This window comes from Acomys russatus, chromosome 7, assembly GCF_903995435.1.
Source record: "Acomys russatus chromosome 7, mAcoRus1.1, whole genome shotgun sequence".
Classification (NCBI taxonomy): domain Eukaryota; kingdom Metazoa; phylum Chordata; class Mammalia; order Rodentia; family Muridae; genus Acomys; species Acomys russatus.
In genome coordinates this window covers 54,095,759-54,109,433 of record NC_067143.1, presented here as the reverse complement: position 1 = coordinate 54,109,433, position 13,675 = coordinate 54,095,759, and the positions used below count along the sequence as shown (strand labels likewise).

At 41.0% G+C, this 13,675-nt stretch overlaps 1 protein-coding gene across 2 annotated transcripts in view; it reads left to right on the top strand.

The window, feature by feature from the left end:
• Nup98 (nucleoporin 98 and 96 precursor) overlaps positions 1-13,675 on the top strand; it is a 96,864-nt gene that overhangs the window by 69,560 nt on the left and 13,629 nt on the right. Inside the window, exons 21-26 of one of the 2 annotated variants that reach the window (XM_051149078.1) lie at positions 2,193-2,375; positions 3,052-3,205; positions 7,729-8,158; positions 10,105-10,334; positions 11,930-12,196; positions 13,452-13,609. In XM_051149078.1, the coding sequence (XP_051005035.1) occupies positions 2,193-2,375; positions 3,052-3,205; positions 7,729-8,158; positions 10,105-10,334; positions 11,930-12,196; positions 13,452-13,609 (1,422 nt within the window). Of the gene's footprint in view, positions 1-2,192; positions 2,376-3,051; positions 3,206-7,728; positions 8,163-10,104; positions 10,335-11,929; positions 12,197-13,451; positions 13,610-13,675 lie in introns of those variants that run through there. The other variant, XM_051149077.1, reaches the window with a different exon arrangement.

Below are 13,675 nucleotides of genomic sequence, written 5' to 3'. Positions count from 1 at the left end.
ATTTATTATTTATACAGTGCTCTGCCTGCATATGTGCTTGCACACCAGAAGAGTGCACCAGATCACATTGTAGATGGTTGTGAGCCACCATGTGGTTGCTAAAAATTGAACTCAGGACCTTTAGAATAACAGACAGTGTTCTTAACTTCTGAGCCATCTTCATGAAAACTAAATGTTTAAAATGTTCTGCCTGTATGTGTGCCTGCCTGTCAGAAGAGGGAGCCAGATCTCGTAGATGATTGTGAGCCACCATGTGGTGGCTGGGAATTGAACTCAGGACCTCTGAAAGAGCAAACAGTGCTTTTAACCTTTGAACCATCTCTTCCAGCCCCATGAAAACTTTTTTTTAACCAAGTGCAGTATCATCTTAACTGTAATGCCTCAGTACTGGGGAGGCTGAGACAGCAGGATGTGTATTAAAAGACTGCAAGGCATACATAGTGAGGTATTGTCTCCAAAATAAAGGTTCAAAACTTTAAATGTTTTTATTTATAGACATTTCTCCTGCTTCGATGTCTGTGTACCGTGTGTATGCATTACCCTCCGAGGCCAGAAGAAAGCATTGGATCCGTTGGGGACTTTGAGTTATAGGCCATTGTTAGCTGTCATGTGGGTGCTGAGACTCAAACCTGAGTCCTCTTGTAAGATCGACCAGTGTGCTAACCCCTGAGCCATAGCTCCAGCCCCTGAAATTTTTATTTTTATAGTGACATTGAAATCCTGTTTTTTTGTTGTTGTTGTTTTTTGTTTTAAGTTTTTTTTTTTAACTATATAACAGCATCCATTTAAAATGTAGCATAAAATAGGACTCTCAAGAAAAATCAGTCATTATGCAGGGGGTCATATATGTTAGAGCTTGATAGAAGAAACAGTTAATAGTACCTTTTTTCTTGAAAATGTTTTATGACTTGTTGCAATCATTGGTTAACACCTTATAGATTCTATGTGTTTAAGACATGACATAACAAATTTGTATTAAACTAGTTAGTTTATAGTGTACTTCCATTTTATAAGCATTAGCCTTTTACTATAAGGTGGTGGGTGTATGTGTGTGCATGTGTGTAGAAACTCAGGGTTGATAATGGTAGCCTCCTCTACCACTGTCTACCTTACATCTTTGAGAAAAGGGTTTCTCACTGAGCCTGGAGCTAACCATTTGGCTAGTCTAGCTGCCCAGCATGCTCCAAAGAGCCTCCTGCTTGTGCCCCGCAATGACTGACTCTTACATTGGTGCTGGGGATCTAAACTTAGGTTCTTGCACCATATTTAATGAGCCTAGACTATCATTAACTCTCTGTTGTGATTACATCTTTAAAGTTACTTTATAAATGTAAATATAACTTGATTTTTTTTTTTTAAACAGTATTCCCAGATTGGAATTGCCCATGATACTATTATAGTTCATCCTTCTAGGGAAACGTCCTCATATTTTACATAAAACCGCACATAAAAGCACAGCTGATTCTAGTGACCTGGATTAAATTCCAAAACCAAAACTATTAACTAAAAACTTATTTATAGCCAGATAGTAGTGGTTCAACCTTTAATCCCAGTACTTAGAAGGCAGAAGCAGACAGATCTCAGAGTTTGAGGCCAGCCTCTTCTACATAGTGAGTTCCACGACACCCAGGGCTACACTCTGTCTCAAAAAACCAACAAAACAGAATGTAAAACTTAGGGCTGGAGAGACCCAGATTTTAGGTCCTAACGCCTACATAGTGACTCATAGCCATCTGTCACTCCAGGCCCAGGAAATCTAAGCTGTCTTCTAACCTCCTCTAGCAGCAGACACACAAGGGCACATTTACACACATGCAAGCAAAACAAACACATTAGAAAACGGCTAAGAATATAATTGGGGAGAGTGCCTATCTAACATGCCTTATAATCGTGCCTTTTTTCTCTTTTCAATCACTTCCAACTATAAGACATTTAAGAAGGCAGATTGACCCTGTGTAAATCAGGAAATTATAGTTGCTAATGAAGGGGGTAAGAAGACCACTTTTTGGGTGTTGACTCAGATACTCAACCCTGGCTCATGAAATTCCAAAATGAACCATTTTGTTAAATTCTGCTTTCATCTCTTTCAGTGTGCAGAATATAATACTTCTATATCATATTCCAGGCAAAATTAATCCACTCCTACCGTTTGTCTTCTTTTAATTTTGCTTCTCTGTTTTTGCTGTCTGCAGAGCCAGAGCCCAGAGGTGGAACAGTTGGGTAGAGTGGTGGAGCTGGACAGCGACATGGTAGATATCACCCAGGAGCCAGTTCTGGAATCTGTGTTGGAAGAGAGCGTGCCTGAGGAGCAGGAGCCTGTGTCCGCGTCAACACACATTGCATCTTCACTGGGGATTAATCCGCATGTTTTACAGGTGAAGCTCTGGCCCACCCTTACTGTGGCAGGAAGCCACACAAGTATCTAATCTCTTAAGACTTCACTTAAGACTATTGAGAGTTCATTATAATGAAAAAGGAAAAAGTAGTAGGTTAATGTCACAGGCCTCCTTTTCCTGTTCAGTTTGGGAGCCTTATGTTTATGGTGAGAAGGCAGTCTCTGTGTAGAAGACATGTTTTCTCAGCCAAGCTTTGTACCTTCACTACCCTGACTTTACACAAGTCATTTAATAACTGTTAGCACTAAGTTCGCTTCAAGTCCACTTTGTCTACTTTATAGAGTAATTTTGAGGTTTCAAGCTTAGAAATTCTAGAAGCATGGTAAATACGTGTTTAATCTCTTTCCCTCTTTCTCTAGCTGCAACCTTTTTGTTTAGCCTTTGGCTTATGTTTGACTTTAAAATCATTTACTCAGCAGATAAGTATCCGCTGTGTGCCGGACCTGGTTAGACCCAGTGACTGCACAGAAGAGCATCACATGACTTCGGTCCTTCAGGCACATGCAGTGTGGTGGTGTGGTGGTTACAAAAATGTTATACTTGTTCTTGGCATAGAATTTAGAACAAACAGTATTTTTTGGTTCATATTAGCTGCATTTTTTACGGTCTTTCATTTGTGACAAATAGTCATTTGATAGATACTGCCTTTTTTTAGATCATGAAAGCATCATTGCTTGTTGATGAAGAAGATGTAGATGCCATGGATCAACGCTTCAGTCACTTCCCTTCCAAAGGAGATACTATTCAAGAAATTTGTTCTCCTAGACTCCCCATTTCAGCCTCCCATTCATCAAAATCCCGCTCAATAGGTACAGTATAAAATGTGCTGTTTTCAAGAAAACATTCAAGTTAGAGCCTCCTTTTTTTTTTTTTTTTTTTTTTTTTTCCCTCGAGACAGGATTTCTCTGTATAGGCCTGGCTGTCCTGGACTCACTTTGTAGACCAGGCTGGTCTCAAACTCACAGAGATCTACCTGCCTCTGCCTCCCGAGTGCTGGGATTAAAGGCATGCATGCTTTTACACCTGGCTTTGTTTTTGGTTTTTCAAGACTGGGCTTTTCTGTGTAGCCCTAGCTGTCCTACATAGAAGTTTTAGGGCTTCTGCTAGAGAAATTGATTCCGCTTAGTCGGAGCAAGAGGCAGGCAGATCTTACCGAGTTTGAGACCAGCCTGGTCTATAAGTGAGTCCAGGACAGCCAGGGTTACACAGAGAAACCCTATCTCGAAAAAACAAAACAACAAAAATAAAACAAAAGGTGCCCGGGCATGGAGGTGCTAGCCTGTAATCCCAGCACTTGGGAGGCAGAGGCGGGCGGATCTCTGGGTTTGAGGACAGCCAAGTCTCCAAAGCAAGTCCAGACAGCCAGGACTACAAGAGAAACTTAAAAAAAAAACAAACAAAACAAACCAACAGGCATGATTTATTTTTAACACCCGTTATACTCTTACTATCATCTAAGGTGAGGAGATTGCTGTCAGTTTGAGGTTACCCAGAGCGACACAGCAGACCCAAGTAGCTGGAGAGATGGCTCCACAATTAAGAACACTGTTGTTGTTGGGGAAGATCCCAGTTCGGTTCTTAGAACTTACATGGTTACATAGTGGCACTCTGTTCTCCAGTTCCAAGGGACCTGACACCTTCTGGCTTCCCTAGCCACCAGGCACACACATGGTGCACAGACAATACATTGAAAAACTCAGACATACACATTAAATAACTTTGTTGTGAAAAATAATAAATGGGTCAGTGAAGGTGCTTAGCAGAAAAGTGTTTGCCGCTTGATCTGGAAACCACATGGTGGAAGGAGAAAAATGACTCCCTGAAGTTATCTACCATGGTACATGCATGTCACCCACGTGCACATACACACACAAAAATAATGTTTTAAAAAAGTGAAAGTCCTGACAAGGGCAAGTTTTTAAGTATTTCTGTATGAAGAGAACACTTGTGGGTGTGGATTACATATTCAGCTCTAAACACTACAGTACTTAGACTGTTCTGTTAAGTTACCGAGTTCCTTTTATTTAGCCCTTACAGTGTCTTACTGCTTTCTAGGAATAAATGTTTTTCATTGGTAGTTTCTACTTTTTCCTAAACCTTTGAAAAATTCCTGTGTAGTAATTACATATTAGACTTAAAGCTTTTCCTAGTAGGGTTGCAGAGTACCGGTCTTGGGAGATGGTTGCTCAGCAGTTAAGAAAGCTGATTGCTGATTCTCAGCATCCTCACTGCATCCTCAACACTATCAGTAACTCAGTCCATGGTTCACAGTGCCCTCTTCTGGCCTCTCAGATACTGCATGCAAATGCTGCTCAGTTATGCCGGCAAAAACACACAAGCGTGTACGCAATTGTAATTTCAAAATACTTTGAAAGCTAAAGAGCTATCACTGGAATTTTTGTTAATGTCTTATTAAAAACTAAGTGGGGGCCAGCAGGAAGACTCAGCAGGTCAGAGATGCTTGACAACCAGCTGGGTGACCTAACTTTGGTCCCTAGACCCCACACAGTGGGTGGAGTGAGCCAGCTCCCCAAAGTTGTTTTCTTACCTTTATTTGTGTGCCATAGTGCACACACACATAAAAATACAATTTGAAAATCACATTTAAATGGTTGAGAGAGATGGTAACCCACACTTATAGTCTCTGGCCTGTTGAATACAAGGCCAGCCTGAGATTTATAGCAAGATGCTATCTCTAAAACACACTAGATGTTTGCACTCATAATAAACTTGACTTTTAAAAATACTCTGTCTTGCTGGATGGTGATGGAGCATGCCTTTAATCCCAGCACTAGGGAGGCAGAGGCAGGTAGATTGCTGTGAGTTCAAGGCCAACTTGGTCTACAAAGCAAGTCCAGGACAGCCAAGGTTACATCTTAGCTAGATGTGGTAGCTCATACCTGTGATCCCATCCTGGTCTCCAGTGTAAGTTCCAGCACTCAGGAAGCGGAGGCAGAAGCCAGCTTGGTCTGCAAAGAGTTCCAGGACAGCAGGGTTACACTGAGAAACAATGTCTCAAACAAACAAACCTACTTTATCTTAGACTCTGTGTTGTGGGACCTGCCTTTAATCCTAATACTTAGGGCACTAGACGAGGATTTTGAGTTCAGGATGAACTTGGCCCCTTAGCAATAGCTCATCTCAAAAGGAGAAATTATTTTTAATTTATGTATATGGATTTTTTTTCCTGCATGTATTTCTGTACACTTCTGTGCCTGGTGCCCACAGACACTGGGGGTGGGGGGCAAAGTGTTATCAGATCACCTGGAATTGAGTTACAGACATTGTAAGCTACAGCATATGTGTTGGGGATTGAGCCCAGGTCATCTGGAAGAGCAGATTATGTTCTTAACCTCTGAGCCATCTCTCTACCCAAGAAAAAAAAGACCCTTGGCTTACTAAAGCATCATTTAATAACATTTCATCAGATCTAGCACTGAGCATTATAAGTAGGATCTTGAATTTTGATCTGTGTGGATTGTTAAATAGTTTTGTTTCAGTTTGGGGGTTTTTTGTGTTGTTGGGTTTTCTATTTTGTTGAGTTGTTGGGTTTTTCTAGACAAGGTATAGACTTGCAAGTATTTAAGCAAGTATATTTATTCATGCAAGTATATAATGTCCTTTAAATTTTTAGATTTATTTATTTTATGTTTAAGTGTGTTGCCTGCTTGTGTATATGTGGAAAAGTTGCCTGCAGAGACCAGAAGAGAGCGTCAGATCCCTTGAAACTAAAGTTATGGATGGTTGTGAGCCCCCATGTGGGTGCTGGGTACCAAACTCAGGTCCTCTGCAAGAACAAGGAATACTTTTAACTGTTGAGCTGCCTTCTCTGCAGCCGCTATAATGTCCTTAGCATATCATTTATTTCCTCACAGCCAGTTACTTTGCCCCCCTTTTTTTTTCTTCCTTGGTCCACAGATTTCACTAGTTAACTTTGTTCTCCAGATAGTTTTTCTTCTACTTCCATGTCATCAATACATAAATAATACCTAAAACCCAAAAATAAAATATGCAATATTTGTATTTCCAGGACTGATCTAATTCACTACATATAGTTATCTCCAGTTGCATTCATAATTTTAAAAATAGTTGTGTTGCATTTCAGTAAGGATATGACCCTTCATAGCAGTTTCACCCAAGCTTATTACCAAGTCTTGCCATGTGATAGCTTTGTGGGTTTAGAAAGGCCACTTTGCTGAGCACAGATTCCTCGCTTTTTTTTTTTTTTTTTTTTTAATTAAATTTTACTTATTATTGGGTTTTCAAGACAGGATTTCTCTGTGTAGCTTTGGTTGTCCTGGAACTCACTACCACAGCCCACCTAGTTTCCTCACTTTTAAAGGTTGAGTGGTATGGTAATGTTTACTGATTAGGGTTACTGAAAAGTTAAATATACACATATTGTTTGTTTTAACTATGGTTATTAACATCACATTCTTTAAGAATTCTTGGGTTTGTTTGTTTGTTTTGTTTTTTTGTTTTGTTTTGTTTTGTTTTTTCTTTATAAAATCTTTAAAATGCTGCTTTGATTATGTGGCTGAAAAGGTACTTTTTGTGGGCTGGAAAGATGGAGCAGTGGTAGAGAGCTTGTACTGCTCTTGAACAAGACCCGTTTGATTCCCAGCACCACATCAGGCAGCCCACAACTTCATGTAATTCCAGTTCCAGGGCAATTGGACACCTGGCATCCATAGGTGTCTACAGTCATGTAGACATACATACACATAATTTAAAGTAAAACCTCTTTTTTAAAGTAAATATTACGGCACACTCCTTGAATCCCAGCCTGATCTGCATAGTGAATTTCAAGACAACCAGGGCTATACAGAAAAAACTTATTGGGGGGGAGGTGGGGAGAAGGGATGATTATTGTAGCCAGATGTGGTGCACACTTTGACCCCAGCACTCAGGAGGAAAAGTGTGGTAGGTCTCTGTTCTTCATAGTGAGTTCTAGGTCATAAGCTACATAGTGAGCATGTCTCAAAAAATAAGGCTGGGCAGTGGTGGTGTACACCTTTAATCCTAGCACTTGCCCGGCTAAGGCAGAGTGAATTCTAGGACAGCCAGAACTGTTACACAGAGAACCCTGTCTCAAAAAAACAAGTAATTGCTGGACTTAGTGGTACATGCCTTTAATCCCTGCACTCGGGAGGCAGAGGAAGGAGGATCGCTGCGAGTCCAGGACAGCCAAGGTTAACACTGAGAGTCCCTGTCTCATAAGACAAAAACAAAACCAAGTAATTATTGTAAAGTCTGACTGAATATCCTCATCCTTAGTTATTTTTATTATTATTGAAGGAACTATGTTTTTAGCATCTTTTCTTCGTTTCAGTTGGTGGTTTGCTGCAGTCAAAATTTTCAAGTGGAGCTTTTCTTTCACCAAGTGCCTCTGTGCAAGAATGTCGCACTCCCAGAACATCGTCTTTAATGAATGTCCCATCCACTTCCCCCTGGTCTGTCCCTCTGCCCCTAGCCACTGTGTTCACAGTGCCCAGCCCAGCTCCTGAGGCTCAGCTAAAAACAGTGGGAATACGCAGACAGCCAGGCCTAGTCCCTCTTGAAAAATCTGTTACATATGGCAAGGGGAAACTCTTGATGGACATGGCCCTGTTCATGGGACGCTCATTTCGGGTTGGTTGGGGCCCCAACTGGACTCTTGCTAACAGTGGAGAACAACTACATGGCTCTCGTGAACTGGAAAATCACCAGGTTGCCGATTCTATCGAGTACGGATTCCTGCCCAATCCAGGAGCTGTTAAATCGTAAGTTATGTTTCTTGATGCTTTGGGGGAATGTCAACATTGTAACTGAGGGCTATTCTGTTATCAGGAAACCCAAGGTCAGCACCTTGGCTTTGTCTTCTTTTTATATACATTTATTAGCCCAAGTCTTTCATGTATGTTGTGTGCACAGTATCATATATGTTCCTATTTAGTCCCTACAACTAAGTCTTCTTGTAATTGCCAAATGTTTTGAGTTCACACAAAATATGTACAGTTTTATGTATTTTTTAATAATACAAGTGTGTATAATTTATTGTGGATTAAATGAATATGACTTAATTTCTGAAGTTGATTTTGGAAAAATAAAGAGCATCATTGTCTTGAATCTCAGAAAAAACCATTCTAAATTAAGTAATTGACTCTTGATTATGGTATTGTAATCTGTGGTTTTGGAGATCACTGTTACCAGTTTTAAAAATTGTACCAAAGTCAGATTGACTTTATGCTCATCTGAATTTAGAGCCCTTCTAGGCATAGTGGCACATATCTGTTGTAATCCAGCTCTCAAAACAGACAGCAGGCAACACAAGTTGGAGGCCACCCTGAGTTATAGCAAGACCCTATCTTAGACGCTCAAGCACTAGCATGCAGCCCAGTTGAGCAGTGCTTCCCTAGCGTGCCTAAGACCCTGCTTCAGTCTCGAGCACTTCAGTTTAAGACAGACGCAAACAAAGGAGTAAGTATTTTAGAATCTGGCCATGGGTGCTGGTACACACCTGTAATGTAGTCACTTGGGAGGTGAATGCTAGAGAACCGGAAATTCATGATTTTTCTTGACTACATAGCAAATTTAGGGCTGTCTCAAACAAAATAGTATTTATAAGCTTAGTTTCATAACTTTTGACACCTAAGTGTTTGTAAGCCAGGTACTCTCCATGTAACTTTTGCCTGTAGATTTTGTAGTGTCCAAATAAGTGGTGCAGTAACTACTGACTCCCATACTTGTTCCCTGAGCTGTGCTCTGTTGCATTAAAATTCATTGTTCTAGCTCACTTTCTATCATTACTTATGCATGTGTTTTTTTGAGAGTTTTTTTTTTTGTTTTGGTTCTTTGGGGTTTTTGGTTTGGTTTTTCGAGACCGGGTTTCTCTGTGTAGCCTTGGCTGTCCTGGATTCGCTTTGTTTACCAGGCTGGCCTCGAACTCACAGTGATCCACCTGCCTCTGCCTCCCAAGTGCTGGAATTAAAGGCGTGCGCCACCATGCCCAGCTGTTTGGTTTTTGTTTGCTTGTGTTTTATTTATGCATGATTGTATAGACATCAGCATTGGTCATTTGGAAGTTATTGTTCACTGGCTTTATATATGTTGAAAAGATAAACAGTTCTCATTTTAATAGACCTCATTAGTCTTTTTAAGATTTAAGTACTGAGGCTGTAAAGATGGCTAAGTAGCTAAGGGTATTTCCTACTCTTCAGAGGATCCAGGTTTGGCTCCCAGCACCCACACTGGGCAGCACACAGCCTCCTGTAACTCTCACTCCAGGGTGTCAGACACCTACTTCTGGCCTCTCCAAGCATCGTCTGCCCCTGACCACAACATACACTCATAACATTACATTAAAATACATTTGGAAAGATTATTTATAAACATAGATTTGGCTATGAGGACTGTGAATATAGCTTAGTTGGTGGAGTGTTTGTATAATATGAATGAGGCCCTGGGTTCCATTCCCAGGACTGCATAAACCCAAGATGTGGCCCATGCCTGTATTCCTGTAATCCCATCACTTTGGGAAGATGAGAGATTCAGAGTTCTTAATTACATGTTCATGACCAGCCTGAGTTAAATAAAACCTTGTCTCAAAAAATAAACATTACAGAGGAAATCTTTTTATTCTATTGGAAGTCAAAAAAGAAGCAAAGGTTGGTTGTGGGGAAATTTCAGCTGTATCTCTGTTTTCTGACTCATCTGTTGTTTTTTCTAGTCTGTCTGAATCCCCATTCAAAGTTCATTTGGAAAAACTCGGCTTAAGACAAAGGAAGCTGGATGAAGATCTGCAGTTATACCAGATGCCTCTAGAGCTCAAATTAAAACACAGCACTGTCCATGTGGACGAGCTGTGTCCTCTCATTGTCCCCAATCCCGGGGTCTCAGTCATTCATGATTATGCAGATTGGGTTAAGGAGTCACCCAAAGAGTTACTGGAAGTACAAAGTGAGTATATACCATGCTCCTAACCTTGTCCTGGGAGTCAGGTTAATAGTAGCAAGTGTTAGGTATTTCCTTATGGATATCAGGTGACATTCCTGCAGCTCACCTGGGCCAAGAAGAAATAAATTATGGGTTGCCATTTATAATCATTTTTATGCCTTGTAATATGTAAATACTTCCTCAAAGAACTATAGCTAGTCAAATCCCTTGGATTTTTGTAATTTTATTTCTTCTATTTCAAACCAGGATATTTAACTTTGTGTTTTGCAAGTCATCTTTATGGGAAGGGAAGTGTTTTTACTCTAAAATTGTATTGAATTAAATGCCTTTAGCTGGATTTTCAAAAGTAATAGAAACATAAGAATGAGTGAAAGGAAACCCTTTAGCTGATAAATGACAAAGACATTTAGTAACAATGATAGGAAATTTAGATTTGTAACCACCATTGTTAGTATCAGATGTGCAGTTGTTATTTGGCATGTGCTAACTATATACATGTGTATGTATGTATAAACATACTTTTAAAATATAATTTCATTTTATTTACATTGGTGTTTGCCTCATGTATGTCTATGAGAGGGTGTCAGCTCCTCTGGTATTAGAGTTACAGACAGTTAGTTGTAAGCTGCCATGTGGGTGCCAGGAAGTCTAACTTGTTTTGCTTACCTGCAAATGCCCTAATCTTCAGTTTCCTATGCTTGAATATGTGGTTTTGCTAGCACCTGTTACTGAACCTTTATTAAGATGCACAGCACAGCATACCGGACATTTGATGTGTGTGTGTGTGTGTGTGTGTGTGTGTGTGTGTGTGTGTGTGTGTAAATATGTACCACTCAAGTCAGCTTGCAGGACAACAGCCCCAGCAGTGGATGTATTTCTACCAGATGTCTCTGAGAAGGCAGAAAGCAAACCAGCAAAGAAAGCTGCTGCTGCTGTGGAGGAGGGAGGTGCAGATGGTAAAGGATTCCCAGCACCTACATGGAGGCTCACTACCATCTTTAACTCCATTCCCAAGGGAGCTAATGCCCTCTTTAGACCTCAGTGGGCACCAGCCACACACACATGATAGACAGACAGATAGACAGACAGACAAAATACCCATGCACATAATTTTTTGGTTTTTCGAGACAGGGTTTCTCTGTGTAGCCTTGGCTGTCGTAGACTTTGTAGACCAGGCTGGCCTCGAACTCACAGCGATCCACCTGCCTCTGCCTCCCAAGTGCTGGGATTAATGGCATACACCACCGCAGCCCAGCTATAAATTTTTTTTTTTTTTTTTTAAGCACTTTGTAGCAGAATTTCATCAAATTGGAATTCTTGACCATCACTAGTAATAGCCATAATTAAGCTAGGGAAGTTTGTTTAAAGGAGTATTGGGTTATGTTTGTTATGTAAATATCACAGGCACATAGAATGAACAAATATACCTTACACCGTGCAGCTAATAAGGCGAGATGAACAAGCTGGGAGTAGTGAGCCCACCATCTTGAATGAGTGCTTTTGGTAGTAGCTGATGTGTTTTGCACCACAGTTAGCGATGGGCTCTTAGGAGTTTTTGCCAAACTTGTATCAGAGCATTGCTTTTTGTGTTTCCTCAGTTGTGAAGCACTGGAGCCTGACGTGGACATTATGTGAGGCCCTGTGGGGCCACCTGAAGGAGCTTGACGGCCAGCTGGATGAGCCTACAGAGTACATTCAGATTCTGGAGCGAAGAAGAGCTTTTTCCCGCTGGCTGTCCCATACTGCTGCCCCACAGATTGAAGAGGAAGTCTCCTTAACCCGAAGAGACAGTCCCATAGAGGCTGTCTTCAGCTACCTCACGGGCAGTAGGATTAGTGAGGCCTGTTCTCTGGCCCAGCAGTCAGGTAAGGGGTGCACTCTTCAGTACCTCCGCCTACTTCCTACACTCTACGCTTACTCCTTAATTATAATTTGTCTTCTAGTATATCCAAGGAAGATGCTTGGTTCCTCTAGAGACCATTTCTTGTCCTTCTAAACAATTCTCTGGCAGTGGCTGCTCTTCTAGAGTTCCTGAGTTCAATTCCTAGCAACTACATGGTAGTTCATAAGCATCTATAATGTGATCTGATGTCCTCTTGTGGCCTGCAGGTGTACATGGAGCAGAGCACTGTATAATTAATAAATAAAGAAACAAACAAACAAATAAGTTGTGTTCATCTCGTTACATGCATTTGTAGTAAAATCAGAACATACAGATAAATAGAAAATAATAGGACAAAATCGCCCATATTCTAAAACATAGGCATTCTAAACATTCCAGTGTGTGATCTATACTTAGATGGTTGTTCTTGTAATACATAAAGTATATACAAATTGTGCACACAAGGCAACATACATGTGTAAGTGGTTCAAGTGTTTTTTAGCGGTCTTGTGCTGAGACGGGGTTTTCCTCTGTAGAGCAGTCTGGCCTCATTCTGCTTGCCTTTGCCTCTGCAGTGCTAGGATGAGGTGCATGTGCTGCTGCACCTGGCTGACTTAACTCCGGCTTACAAATGTGTGATACTTGCATAGGGGTCACCAGAAGGAGTAGAAAATCTGCTCCACACTGTGCACCTTCTCAGGTTAAAGTACTTTGCAGATATTCTGCTCAAACAAAGTATCTGGCTTTTTTTTTTTTTTTTTTTTTTAATTTATGTACTTATTTTAATGTAGAAGTGTTCTGTCTGCATGCCAGAAGAGGGCATCAGATATCTTTATAGCTGGTCATAAGCCACCATGTGGTTGCTGGGATTTGAACTCTCTGGAAGAGCAGCTGTGTTCTTTTTTGTTTGTTTGTTTTGTTTTTTTCCTTTTTTTTTTTTTTCCCCCTGAGACAGGGTTTCTCTGTGTAACCTTGACTGTCCTGGACTCACTTTGTAGACCAGACTGGCCTCCAACTCACAGTGATCTGCCTGCCTCTGCCTCCCAAGTATTGGGATTAAAGGCGTACACCACCGGCTATAACAGCCAGTGTTCTTAACGGCTGAGCCATCTCACCAACCCCAGGTATCAGCATTTTAACACTGATATCTTTCCTTTTGGAAGAAGATGGTTATAGCCTGTGTTTCATCAGTCCTTGGATCCTTACTCTTCACCAGAAAACTTGTGTTTCTCTCATAGGTGACCATCGCCTTGCCCTTCTGCTGTCTCAGCTGGTGGGCAGCCAGTCAGTCCGGGAGCTGCTCACCATGCAGTTGGCCGATTGGCATCAGCTCCAGGCTGACTGCTTCATCCAGGATGAGAGATTGCGCATATTTGCCCTGTTAGCTGGAAAACCGGTAATGTCATACTAATTTTCTTATAATTTGTACACTATTACTATAACTGCCATTTTGGCCTTGTTT